The sequence below is a fragment of the Cynocephalus volans genome, chromosome 1 (genome assembly GCF_027409185.1).
Source record: "Cynocephalus volans isolate mCynVol1 chromosome 1, mCynVol1.pri, whole genome shotgun sequence".
NCBI classification, from domain to species: Eukaryota; Metazoa; Chordata; class Mammalia; order Dermoptera; family Cynocephalidae; genus Cynocephalus; species Cynocephalus volans.
Genome location: NC_084460.1, coordinates 41,372,359 through 41,386,368, shown reverse-complemented (window position 1 = coordinate 41,386,368; position 14,010 = coordinate 41,372,359). Strand labels below are relative to the sequence as shown.

Here is a 14,010-nt window from a genome sequence, read left to right as displayed (position 1 = left end):
CGCTCAAAATAAACGACCAAGCCCTGACAATAACGCAGACTCTATGTGACCCAGGCTCCCTGTGACCTCTCAGACCTCATCTCCCACTATTCTCTCTTTCCCAGTTCACTCTGCTCCAGCCACACTGGCCTCCTTACAGCTCCACAGATACACCAAGCTCACCTCTACCTAAGGGCCTGTGCTACTGCTGACCCCTTGGCCTAGAATGTTCTTGCCCTAACATCCCCCTTGGTTCGTACTCTCACTTCCTCCAGGTCTCTGCTCAGAAGTCACCCACTAAGTAAGGCCTTCCCTGACTGCTCTTTCTACAATTTCGCCGTACCCAACCCCCAGGCCCGACCCTTCATACCCACTTTCCTCATTCTACTTTCTCCTCAGTAGCCTTGCTCACCATCTCACATGCAGCCTATTTTTCTCATTACTTTGTCTGTCTCTCTCACTTACAGGTAAGCTCCATGAGGGTAGGGATTTTCATCTATTTGCTCACCACTGCATCCTCAGAGCCTAGCCCAGGGCTCAGCACTCGGTGACACTCACTAAGTGAGTGAGTAAAATGTAAAAATAGAGAAAAACTGAGAAAAGAGACAGGAAAATAGACTCATGGGGATGTAGAGAGACCAACAATGAGAAGAAGAGATTGGAGAGAGAGAAGAGCCAGTGGAAAGAGGACAAGGGACCCGCCTGGCAATGTAGACACAGAGAGAGGAGACGGAGAGAAAGGCAGAAAGGGAAAGAAATAGAAACCGACGTGGGTGAGACAGAGGCAGAGCAGGGATGAAGGTAGTGCTGTCCCTGGGAGGGGTTGGAAGCTGGAGGGGTTGAGGACTCCCTGACTGTGGCCTAGGTTGGACGAAGGTCAGATAGAAGAGGAGGGAAGATAAGTTGTAGCAGAAGCTAATTCAAAGGAGGAGGTCGGGGGTCAGGGGAATGGCCAGTTAGACAGATGCGAAAGAGGCTCTGGGGCTCCCTGTCCCCTCCTTAAAACCCCCGTCCATGTAATCTTTGAGCTGACTATGTGCCCCACTCTGTGCCGAGCATGGAGGAGAGAGGAAGGGGAAGTTAATCTGAGGACTTCTTGTATAATTCCAGAGGTCAACATCCCAGTCATTGTCTGAATGGTTCTCTTGGGGTTGTACAGTGCATAGCCTGTGCAACCTTACATGGCAGCCCTAGGGGAGGAGACACAAAATTGCCATCCTGTTTAACTGCCCATGGGCTCTCAGACTGGAAAATAACTCTAGGAGTCTGGGAAGACTTCCTGGAGGAGTCAGAAACTGAACTGAGCTGGGCATCTGGTCTGGTCAGGTGTAAATATGAGAAGGGCATTCCAGGTGCAGGAACAGGTTATGTGGGTGTATGGAGGGAGAGGAGTGGCAGGTGTGTCTAGAGAAGAGCGGACTGTGATAGCCACAGTAGAATGGAGGAGATGAGGCACAAAAGTGAAATCTAATGAGGCTTCAAGGGCAGGCCGAGGAGCTCAGACTCTAGCCAGAAGTCCAGAATGCCTGTGCTACTTCCGCCAATCTCACTGCCAAAACCATCCTGCCACTCTGAACTCCACCTCCCTTCCACCAGGGCTGTTGGCACAGTCTTGGTCTCTGGCCTGGCCCTAGACCTCTCTAGGGAGGACACTGTCACCCCTATTTGTCAGGAAAAGGAGGCCCAGTGAGGGGAGGAGGCTTCTGCAGGCTCTCCTGGAGAGTTAAGAATCAGGCATGGGAGCCGAGTCCTTGGTCCCCAGGTCAGTGCTCCTGTCTGCTGGCTCCCTGCCTCTCCAATATCACTCTCCACACCCACTCTCAGTCTTCTCCCTCTTCCCTCCTTTGGCTTCCCTTCCCTCTTCTTTTATCTGCACTGAAAGGGCCAGCTTTGAAACCTGCTTCCACCTTCTTTCATCTCTCTTTGCCAGCCCCTTCCCTCGGGCTCCTCAGATGTGGAGGCGGGTAAGGAGCTTTAGACAGGTCCAATTTAACACCACAAACATTTACCCAACTCCTCCTCTGTGCCCGGCCCTGAGCCAGGCCTGGGGACATTCAGATGACTCAGCCAAGGGCAGAGCTGAGGTGGAGCTCCCAGGTGGTGGGGTACAAACACGGAAACAGGAGGCCAGTGAGGGGCCATGGGAGACAGAGAAGGGGTCCTCATAGGCCACATGTGCTGCCTGAGCCTGCCTTGTTTCCCAGCTCCACACTGTAAGGGTCACTGACTCTCCCCAACTATTCCATGCAGTGGGGAAATGGAGGTGATAAGATAAGATCCCCGCCCTCATGGAGTTTGCCTTCTGCTGGGGGGAGACAGCCAGCAAACAGTTTAACATTTGTTGACACAAGTCAATGGTTAAATGAGATCACTGCTGATAAGAGCTATAAAGAAAATACACAGAGTAATAGGATAGGGCAATTGAGTGGTCAGGAATGCCACTTTTGGATTGAGTGGTCAGAGAGGTGACAAATGAGCTAAGATCAAAATGACAGAGAGCCGACCATACAAAGATGTGGGGAAGAGCATTCCAGATAGAGGGAACAGCAAATATGACAGTCCTGAGGCAGGAATGAGCTTGATGTGTTCCTGAACGTGAGGAAATGAAGCGGTGTCCTGGGGGACTTTGCCTAGCACGGTTTGCAGGGCACAGCAGGCTCCTGGGAATACAGACTGTACAGGGTGGTCTTTCTGAGCCTCTGCACTGGGGAGAATGGAAGGTGCTTCATATTGTCACATTTACTCCCCAGAAGGTATTATACTCACTCTTCAGATGAAGAAACTGTGGGTCAGAGAGGGGAAGTGACTTGCCCAAGGTCACCCAGCTCCTGGGATTTAACCCATGACCGACTGCTTCCTGAATCCCGCCTTATGCCATTTCACCCCTGCTTCTTGCTCTCTCTGTGGTTAGTGCAGTTTCTAAACTTGTGCTGTGCCCTCCCCTGTGCACGGGCCACAGAGACGAGTCAGACATGGGCCAGTGGAAAGGCTGGTGCTGTGTGAATGAATCCAGTGGCAGATCCAGGTCCGAGTGAGCTTGGGCTGAGGCAGGGGCTTGAGGAGCTCCAAGGAGGGGCAAGTACTCGCTGCACCAGGGAGGAAAGTGAGCACAGGTTTCCCCCAGGGGGACCCTGAGGGAGGATGAGGAGGATGAGGCTTGGAATGGGGCGAGGATGCTCCAGGTTGGAGTGATGATGAGGGGCAGGTGACAGGAACAAAATCAAGAAGACAGGAGGTTAAATTCAGGAGCAGGGAGATCAGCTAGACAAGCTCATGTCAGGCATGGTGGAGGAGAAGGACAGAGGGAGCACTTGGGGACAGGCTGTGAAGGACCTTGAATGTCAGGTGAAGAAGTGGGACTTTATCCTACAAGCAGTGGGAAGCCTTTGCAGGCTTTAGAGGGAGGGAGGAGGGTTCTCAGATGGGTCCATCTCTGGATTAGGCAGCTTTGCAGACAGACTGAACATTTATCAGCTTAGCCGGATTCCTGCCGGCGCTAGCCCCATTGTGAGTCTCCTTTGAACATCAAAAACAGGAAGGCCACACTGGATCAGAGAAAGTGGATGCTTCATTTCCACCCACCACTCCACAGTGAGCTGCAGCAGAAAGTGCATGGGCTTTGGAATCAGAGAAGACCTGGGTTCAAATCCCAGCTCAGTTGTAGAATTTTGAGCAAGTCACTTCGCCCCACTTTGAGCTTCAGTTTCCCCATTTCTCAAATGGGCATCATGACAGTACCTGCCTCATTCATAGGTATTAAATGTCTACTGACGTACTGAGTTCTGTGCTTGAGTTGGAGGGAGGACCGAGTGCTTGGCATGTAGTAGGCCCTCAGGAAAAGGACATTACCATTTTTCTTGGTGGTCTGAATACCTGTTTTTCTGCTTCGTTCTGCAACCAGTAATAACCACATAGAATTTTCCAGACATCGTGTATGTGCTTTTGAGTATGTGCCTTAAAGGGTGGTTGGGGAAAAGAGTCACAGATAGGGTGAAGTGAACAAGGAGGGATCCCTTGGGGGCTGGGGCCAGCCCACTTAGTATTTTAAAAGATTCCCCTGCAGTAGCTTGGGTGGGGGCTGCATCATGCAGCCTGCTGAATGTACCAGAGTACTTTAAAAATTCGTGGAAAGACTCATATTATCTTTCAATTCTATTTTTCCATGAACTTTTTGAAGTCTCCTCATATATATTCATGAGCCCGCATGCAGGAACACCAGAAAGCCTGTACATGCATGATCCTCCAGCCTTTTGTGTTTATTATGCATGTTGTATAATATACATCCACATATTTATGCAGAGAAAAACTACATGGGCATCCAAACCAGGAAGCAGTACCCACCCCATTTCCCTGACACTAACCTTGACAACAGCAGCATTTTGCGCTGTTCCTAGCACATGGGAATGCCAGCACGTATACCTGGGTTGCTCCTTAGGAGGGCGCTCTTAGATGTGGGGCTCTGGACAGACATGGTTGAGAACTTGGCCCTATGTCTAATGAGCCCTTTGTGAGCTGGCGGGGCTACCTGCTTCCCTGAGCTTCAGTTTCCTCATCTGTAAAATGAGTATGACGAGAGCACCTGGGAAGATTGGAGGTGCTCATGCAGGTGAAGCCCTTATACAGGCCTGGCACAAAGTCTTGCTCAGCAGTGAAAATAAGAGCCAATCCATACATCACCGGGGAGGTGCCCAGCACTGGAATAAGTGCTGTATTGGCACTCACTTGTCTAAACCTCATGACCAGCCTGTGAGGTAGGTAATAGTGCCTTCATTTATAAGAGGAGGCAATTGAAGAACAGAGAGATTAAGTGACTTGCCCAAGGTCACACAGCTAGGTTTCAAACCTAGGCAGGTGGGCACTCCTACCACTATTCCCAGGCCTCCCGTGCACATATGGCCATATATACATGTAAACACACACGCATACAGAATAGCTGACACGTACCCCGTATTCTCTCTCTGTCCTCTTCCACCCACACCTGCTCTGGTTCCCCTTGCTGCCTTTCAGGTCCTGGCTGACCGAATGAGGAGGACTGCAAAATTTAAGCAGAACCTTCTAGACCTACAGCTGCTTCCTGTCCTTCTCAGACCACTGAGAATGTGCCTATGTCATACATGGTGCCACCCCCTCCCAGGCACGCAAGCCACACACTGGGTTAGGGGGACTCCTGTGCACTACCTGCTAGACATTTCTGAATAATAATTAGAATAACAATAGTTCCCATTCATGGAGTAATTTTCCTGGAGCTCAGCTAGGCACCTTATATGCATTTCATCCTCCCAACAACTTGCAAGTTAGCATTATCATCTCTATTTTGCTGAAAATTAAGGCTCAAAGATGGAAGTGACTTGTCTGGGGGCAACGTGGACCAGCATCCAGACCCAGGGCTGAGCAGCTGCCTCTTAAGCCTTGGTCTTTCAACTGCAACACACTGTCTCACACACACAGGCACACACACCATTCACACATTCACGTCCCACAAACACACACTTTCCACCCACAACACAAACCAGACACACACTCATGCATGCACAAGCTTCCCCCATCCTCATGTTGGCCAGGCCACAGTCGCTGCCACACAGAGCCCCTCCTACCCTCTCCCTCCCACTCACTCGCTGGCTCCCTGAGCTGGAACAAAAACACCTGGGCTTGGCCAGCCACAATGACCAGCAGTCCCAAGTCTTTAGTTGGTTAATCGTGGGTTCTCGCACAGCCCCACCCCATGGCCTTGGGAACAGCTGCCTCCACTTAGATTCCAGCCCCTCCCTTCCCTTCTAGGAGCAAACAAAAGAGAAAAACTGTGTAGAGGAGGAGAGGAGAAAGGTCTGGTCAGAGAGGGCAGGAGAAGCAGCAAGATGGCAGGTGGCATCCTCCTGCAAGCATTGCCTCACTCTCAGCCCTGACCTGGGGATCAGGAGCCCAGGCTGTGCCCTGCCCCTGCCCTCTCCTGGACTCTGCCCTCCACCCTCCTCCCTGGAAAATCAGGAGGAGGTCTCTAAGGTTTCTTCTAGCTGAATTAGCACTCAGAGTCTCATTCTACCTCCTTTGGACCAAACATCTGACAGGGCCAGAATGGGGGCAAAGGGGACCTGAGACTCCATGCACCAAAGTTTTGGATAGTTCAACAAGCGAGAAAGAGTTCAAGGTATAGAGTCTCAAATTTGGGTACAAATTCCAATTCTGCGACAGAGTTGTGGTGCAACCTTGGGCAGGGTCATTGCTAGCTAATACGGCACATTTGTGTGAAGAAGGAAAAGGCCCCCCTTTGAGAAGATCTTCACAAGGATTGGCAAGCAGAACACTGCCTGGAATTCATCCCCACTTCCTCCCTTCAACCTGATACCTTTGTGCATGACAAACCTGAACAACAGGACTTGGCAGCCTTGAGCTTAGCAAGTTTTCTCTCTGAACCTCAGTGTCTTCATCTGCAAAATGGAGGAGATTTACATCAGCCTCATAGAATGCCTGGCAGGGACCTTGTCTGCCTCGTTTGCCACTTTGTCCCAGAGCCTAGCAAAGAGCAGCGCAGAACAGGCACTCAGTGAGTGTTTAGGGAATAAAGGAATAAATGGAGGGGTGGCTGGGAGTAAAGTGATCTACAAACTCTTAAGTGCATGCTAGGGACAGGAATCATAATCTTGGGGTTGAACCTCCCCACACACTTTCACCCAGGTCAGTGGAACCCAGGCTGGTCAGAGGCAAGAAGGATGTGGGCTTAGCAGCTCAGAGATGGGGGCTGGGGAGGGGGGGGCTTCAGGAGACAGGCTGATAATGCCCACTATACCCATATGGACAGCCCTTTACAGTATGCCTCATGCCTTCACCTCTGCCACAATAGTAAATATGAAAAGAATAAGGGCTGTCACCTATACCAGCTCCTCCTCTAACCCACACCACAGTGCGAGGTAGTACGAATCACGCCTTTTTCCAGGTGAACAGAGGCCAAGGAGGTGGAGTGACTTGTCCAAGATCACACAGGTAGAATAAATGGCAGAGGATTCAAACGCAGCTCTGACTGCTCTCAGACCTGTGCAGTCCCGCTGGCTGTCATAATCCCTATTCAATAGAAGGGGACGCTGAGGCCCAGAGAGATTTGGCAACACAGCCAAGGCCTCACTGAAGGGCCATCTCAGGGCTTGGGGCCCCGAGCAGGAAGTGTTTCTGCTGGCCTCATCTCCCTGGGCCTCAGTTTCCCATGCTGGGAGATGGGGAACGGGCCCCTTACCTCCTACCTGTGGGAGGGGCGGGTGGCTTGGGCTGGGCCCCTCCCCGCCAGGCTGCTTTGTCCGCGCTGCACAATGAGCCCTTGCTCGGCATTCGAGGCCTTTGTCCTCAGCGCAGCCCGGCCGCGCCCCCACCCGCGTTATCAGCGGCGGGAAGCGGCGGCCGGCGCTGGCGGGGCCTCTCTGGGCCGCCGCCGCCCGAGACATGTGTTGGACACGGGCCTTTCAGGCCTGGAGCCGCCGCACAAAGGCCCGGGAAGAAGGCGGAACAAAGGGCTTTTTCACGCGGCAACTGAAAAGCGACAGATTAGCTCGCTCGTGCTGCGCAGGCGGGGAGGAGCCGGCGGCTGTGCCCACAGACCCCCTCGGCACGGCGCCCGCTCAGCCCGCGTCCCCGGCCTGGGCCCCCATCCCTGGCGGCCGGAGAGCCCCCTAGGCCACAACTGTCCTCCCACCCCAGCCCGGCTCAAAATCCCCCACTGGCTCCCAGTACACGTGAAATCCTGAAACTGTGCTGGCGTGTTCTGGTGCCTAACTCTCCCCACTTCCCAGTTCTAGCCACTTCACACCATTTGCCATTCCCTGAATAATTCCCGCCCGCCCTGCCTTTGCAGCGTCTGTTCCCCCTGCCCTGAGTGCTATTCCCGGTTCCCTCCTCTGCCTTCAACCCAATTCCAGAGTCACCTCTTAGGGTAAGATTAGAATCCAGCGTCGATGAGTGATAACTAACTCTGCGCCTGGCACTTCGCCTGTTTCTAGCTCTCACAACAACTGGGCGCAAATTATTAGCTCCCCTGCCCAACGGAGGAAACTGAGGCTCAGAAAGGTGGAGAGTTGCCCGTGGTCACATAGCAGGCACCCGTGCAGCTGAGATGCAAACCCAGATGGCTTCCCATGCTCTCTCCCATACCCCACCCCTGCTGTTGGAAAGTGTTTCTCTGCCCCTTGTGTGTCCGAGGCAGGTGGTCCTTCTCTTGGGGCGAGGTGGGGAGACATGGGCACGGGCTCCATCTGGCACCGGGGCACTTTCAATCAGCCCTGCCCTGCTCCCATCAGGTACGCCATTGACCGCGAATCGGATTTGGACCAGATCTTCGATATTGATGCGGACACAGGCGCCATCGTGACCGGCAAGGGGCTGGACCGTGAGACGGCCGGCTGGCACAACATCACGGTGCTGGCCATGGAGGCAGGTGAGCTGGGTGGCCCCAACCCAGGTATATATGGGGGGAGGAGCATAAGTTGAAAGGCGGGGTCAATGCTGAGCTGTCAGTCAAAGCCCATGGTGGAGAGGCCAAAGGTTGGGGGCGGGCAAAGAGTAAGAATCTGGGCAAAGAATCCGCTGGGGGTGGAAGTGGAGGCAAAAGCTGATGGTGGGAACAAAGATCCAGGAGGGGTCCCAAGCCAAGAGAATAGGGCTGGCCTTGCGGCCGGCTTTCTTCCCTCATCGTTTATTGAGCACCTACTCCATGCCAAACCCTGGGGCTGAAGATACAGCCTTGAACGAAACAGAAAAGCTCCTGTCCTCAGTGGGGAGCGTTAGACCATCAACAAACTTCAAGAAAGGCTGTGCATAATGTGTCAGGTGATGTTACATGCTGAGAAGAAACAGGGAGAGAAGAAAGCAGTGAAAGGGGATCAGAAGGAAGGAAGGGGGACATTGTTTCGCTTAGGGGAAGGCTGCTCTAGGAATAACTCAACAAAGACCTTAATAAAGTGAGGGAGTCATGCTGACATCTGGGGAGGAGCATTCTAGGCAGAGCAAATAGCCAGTGCAAAGACCCCGAGGTAGTAGTTTCCCTAGCACTTTGGAGGAACAGTGAGGAGGCCAGTGTGGTTGGTGAGGGTGGTCAGCTATTATAGGGTCTTTGGACTTTACTCCAAATGAAGCTGGAGTCACGTGGAGGGGTTTGAGCTGAGGAGGGATATTGTCTGGCAGGGTACCTCTGCTGCTGCATTGAGAATAGACTGGGGGCTATGGGGAAGCAGGGGCTTAGCTAGAAGCTAAAGGCAATAGTGCCGAGGAGATAGGACGGTGGCTGGCCCTAGGCAGCAGCAGTGGAGGACGTGAGGAATGAGCAGCTTTGGGAGACAGGCTGGAGATAGAGCCAGCGGACCTGCAGATAGCTGACGCAAGGGTGAGAGGTGGAGAAGGGTCAGGGTGACTCCAAGGTGCTTGGCCTGAGTTTCTGAAAGAATACGTGTGTGTGTGTGTGTGTATCACAGGCAGTTTGGTGGAGTGTCAGCTGGGATAGAAAGAGAGGAGGACCTGAGACATGGGGTTCAGATAAGTAAGGCCGTGGAGGTGAGCAACTGAGAGCTTGGGGACCCACGAGCACCAGAAGAGTGGAGAAGGGAGTGCCCACCGGGCCTCCATAACCAGAGCAGCTGCCATCACCACTGCCTCGGCCTGGTCTCCAAGCTCCCCACCCTGCAGCTCTCAAGGTCTCAAGAGTCACCAGCACCACCAGTAAGCAATCATGACAACGCGAATACTGTTGAGTCTCTGAGCCTGAGGGCAGGTGGGCAGGCAGCATCAAACTCGCCTCGCCTCTGCACATCCCATGCCCCTCCTGCCCTAGGCCCCTCCTGTCAGCCTTCCCCCTCCTCCCCTGCTGGCGTCTTCCCACTTCCCAGGCCCCACGGCCGAGGAAGTCCCTAGGCTGAAGTTCCCTTCGTCTCTTTCAACTGTGGTTTAAAAGAAAATACAAAGCTGGCTCAGACCTCAGTGCCTGCTGCTCTGGAGGCTTTGAATCCACTCCTCCTCCGGCATGAAAGAGAAATAACAAAGGTGGCTGGAGAGGAAGTGGCGGCTGGAGTGGGGGGAAGAGAGCTCCCCCTCTTTGCCTCCCCAAACCTGCTCCCTGGGCAGCACTGAGGCTCCGGGCTGCAGACAAGCCAAGGAGGACAGGCCTGGCTGCCAGGCAGAAGTGCCTCTTCTCCTACCAACAAATACATCCCCCACCAGCCTGTCCCCCACTAGCAAGTCCCCTCTTGGGTTAGGCATTGTGAGTCTACCCAGTGGGTCTCTTTTAGAAAACATCTAGAATAGCATACAAAGTCTGTAATGCTGCCATTTCACAGGAGAAAGAATGTGGGGGCGGGGCACTCCACAAACATTTTACAATTTATCCTTAATATGTGTTCTGGCCTAGATGCTTTCTAGCACATACTTCTATTGAATCATGATCAGTAGCATAATCGGCACCCATTTTGCTGACAGGAAAATCGAGGTTCAGAGAGTTAGGAGACTTGCCCCAGGACCTACAGTGGCAGAGCTGGGATTTGGACCAGGTCTGCTGGGTTCCCACCACAGCATTGCTGTGTAGCTGCCTTTTCCTGAAATGCTCTGCTCTCTGAGTCCCACCCACCAATCCCAGCAGCTGACCTTGGAGAAGGAGAGGAATCTCTGAAAAGAGAAGACTGACTAATGGGCTCTAGACCCCCTCTCTATGAGCTTCAATCCACAACCCCTCACCAGGGCTACTAATCAATGGGAAAATGAATGGTTCACTTCACAGTGCTGGTGGAAGGATGACACCTGGAAAGAACTTAGCCTGGTGGTTGAGTTGGTGGTTGAGTCAAGTTAGTGGTTAAGTTGAGACCGACAGATACCGTTAATTAAGTGCTCAGTTAATGGTATGTGTTGGTCTTGACTCTGTACATGGACTTAACACCGAACCTGTGCCAGGCAGGCCCTTTATACTAATGAGCTCACTGAATCTTCACAGCTAAGAGTTGTCGATTGTACTGTCATCCCTGATGTGTGGATGAGAAAACTGAGACTCAGAAAGTGAAGTCTTTTGTCCAAATTCCCACTCCCAGCCTGTCTGACTCCAGAGCCCAGCTGTCCTCCCAAGTCATATTTCCTTGGTGCTGGTACAAAATCCGGAGCTGTCACAAATAACCCACCCACTTCACCTTCTTGCCACTTCCATGAGACGAGGACAAAATTATCTCCATTTTACAGATGAGGAAATAGAGGCTCAGGGAGGAACAGCAATGGCCCCAAGATCACAGAGCAAGTCCATGCAGAGCAGGGCACGACCCAGACCTCCAGCCTCCCAGGAGCCAGCCCGAGCCCCAAGTGCAATACCAATGGGACTGCCCGCCTGGCCAGTGTCCTCCTGCTGAAGCGTCCATTTGGCTTCCTCAGAAACAGAGAGGATGCTCAGGGGGTCACGGTGGCCTCGCCTGCTCCCGGGCGTGACAAACACGAGGTGACAAGAATCAGAGGGGAAATATTTATACACAGCAGTGGCGCTTTGTGAGCACCTCGGAGAATGTTGCACTCAGCCGGGAGCCGCCGCCTGTCACACCGGATTACCTCAAAGGCTCCCGAGCCACTTAGTATGCCGGCTCCCCTCTCCCCGAACTTCTGAGTCATCCATTTTGCCCATGCAGATGCTCCTTCCACTGACATTATCTTTAACGTTTTGTAATCATGAAATATTAATGACCGATATTGAATTTAAAGCACAATTTGTGTCTGAATCCTTCGGTGGAAAGGGCAGTTGTAAAGGGACAGTCTTCAAAGAGATGGGGGGGTCTTGGGAAGCCAACACTGGGGTAAGGGGTACCAGGAGCTGCATCCAGCCACTTCTTTCAGGGTCATCTGGAGGGGTAATATCTAGCTGTCCAGGGTGGCAAAGGTTTAACCAGATTCCCTAGAAGCTTCCCCATCTGGGTCACCCCAGGCCAAGTCACGTCTCAAAGCACCCTGCATATTTCTTCATACCACAGAGCATGCTTATGATTTATAGATGTGAGTATTTAGTGAATATCCTTCTTCCCCAGGAGATGCTGCATGTGCAACATTCACACCAGCCATGCACATAGTAGGCGTGTGTAATTTACTGAATGGATGAGTAAATGGGCATGCCTGCCCAGTTAGCAAAGCAGTGGAAAAGAACTGGCCACAGCTGCATGGTTCCCAGCTGTGTGGGCTCAGACAGGCCACTCCCACTCTCATCGACTTGGTGTCTCATCTATAAAATGGTGACAGTAATACCTACCTTACTAGATGGCTGTAGGGATAATAACTATTACTGATAGCAGCTTCTATTTATTTAAAGCATGCAATATGCCAGATGTTGTGCTGAATGTTTTATATAAAACATCTCATCATCCCCCAGGGATTACAAATCATGTTCATTGTGTGCCTAGCACAGTGCCTGACACACAGTAGGTGCTATTAACAGCCAGAGAAAGAATCTGCTGGGAGAGGGAATGTCAGAGATGATGGACCCCAGCCCCCGACCCCCTCATTTCATAGGTGGGGAGACTGAGGTCAAGGAAGGAAGCAACTTGCCCATCCCTGAGGCTTTCTGACTCCCAGTGCAGTTCTCCTCAGGGACCAGAGAGGGGATCTGAGAGGAATGAGGAAAGAGTAGGGATTGGGAGTGAGGGGTCTCAGTGGGGTCTGTGTCGCAGAGAGTGCTCAGTTCTTCCAGGGATGCCTCCTGCCATGTCTACACTTGCCAGTGTTTTCTGAGAGGCTCTCTTCACCCACCCCAGCCTGGGCTGGGTGCTGGGATCTGGAGATAAACAGGATTTGGGCACTTTTCTGAGAGCTCACAGGTGGGCAGGGGAGAGACATGTCACCAGTCAGTGACAACACAGAATGGAAGAAAGCCATGGGGATTCCCAAGGAGCAAGGAGAGACTTACTCAGCAAGTGAGGGGCAGGAAACCCTTCCCAGAGAAGAGGACATCTGAGTTGAGTCTCAAAGGCCAAGAAAGAGGACTCAGGTACTCAAAGCAAAAAGGCACCTGTGTTCAAAAGCCTGGAGGCTTGGCTGTTCACTGCCCATTCTGAGAACAGAGAGACTGGGTGTGGCCGGAGCTGCTAAGGTGAAACAAGGGTGAAGAAGCTCGCTGGGCCTGGATGGGTAGGGCCTTGGATGTCTTGTAAGGAGCCAGACATCTCTTGGAGGCGACAGGGAGCCAGTGCAGGTCTTTGAGCAGAAGAGTGACATGATCAGATGTGCAGTCCTCAATGTTCCTTCTGGTTCAGGGGAAGGGTGGGTTGGAGGGGGCGAGCCCAGAGCAGGGAAAACAGATGGGAGGTTGTCAGGAACACTCGGGCTTAGCTGTGTGCTCTGGTGCCAGGGCAGGGCTGGGACAGTGCAAGGGAGCTCCAGGGAGGCTGCACATGGGGCTGTCTGGGGGAGAGCCATGTCACAGCTCTACCTGGAAGGGGCCACTTCAGGAGGCTGTGAACTCCCCATCATCAAAGGTGTGTAAATCAGGCCTGGGATCCTCTTGGACTGGGTGACTCCTGGAATCTTTTGCTACCTTAAGTAGCTAACAGATGCTGACATGGAGTCAGGACAGCCCAGAACATCAGGAGCCCGCTCAGCCCCTAGGGAAGGAAACTTCCTCCCATGCCCCCACCCCCAATTCAAGGAGTGCTATTATTTCAGGGGCTCTACTTCATGCAGAAGTTTTCCCCACCCCTTGGAAGAATAAACTTCACCCCAACAAGGTCAAAGCCTCCAATCTCCATGTGGAAGTGAAACAGATAAGCAAAGTTCCTAAGAGAGACAGAGAAGGGCACCTGAGCCCCCTCCTATTGGAAGGGCATGGGAACAGGGCTGGGAGTGCAAGGAGTCCACTCCTGGCTGCTCCGACACCCCCTTTTCCTGGAGCACCCCCACCTGCTCACCCAGCTCGTCCTGCCGGCTTGTCTTGGCGGGCTTGTAATTGGGATGATAAATCTTCCTGCCCAGCTGGCCAGCTCTAATCAGAGCCTGGTGTTTGGATGCAATTTAATTCCCTTGGGAGGAGGGGGTGGTGGGGGAACAGCG

General features: G+C 52.8%; 1 protein-coding gene across 1 annotated transcript in view; it reads left to right on the top strand.

Annotated features, from left to right (window-relative positions):
* Window positions 1-14,010, top strand: part of CDH22 (cadherin 22) — a 68,006-nt gene that overhangs the window by 38,657 nt on the left and 15,339 nt on the right. The window contains exon 7 of the mRNA XM_063078720.1: window positions 8,259-8,395. Coding sequence (XP_062934790.1) covers window positions 8,259-8,395 — 137 coding nt within the window. The remainder of the gene's footprint in view (window positions 1-8,258; window positions 8,396-14,010) is intronic.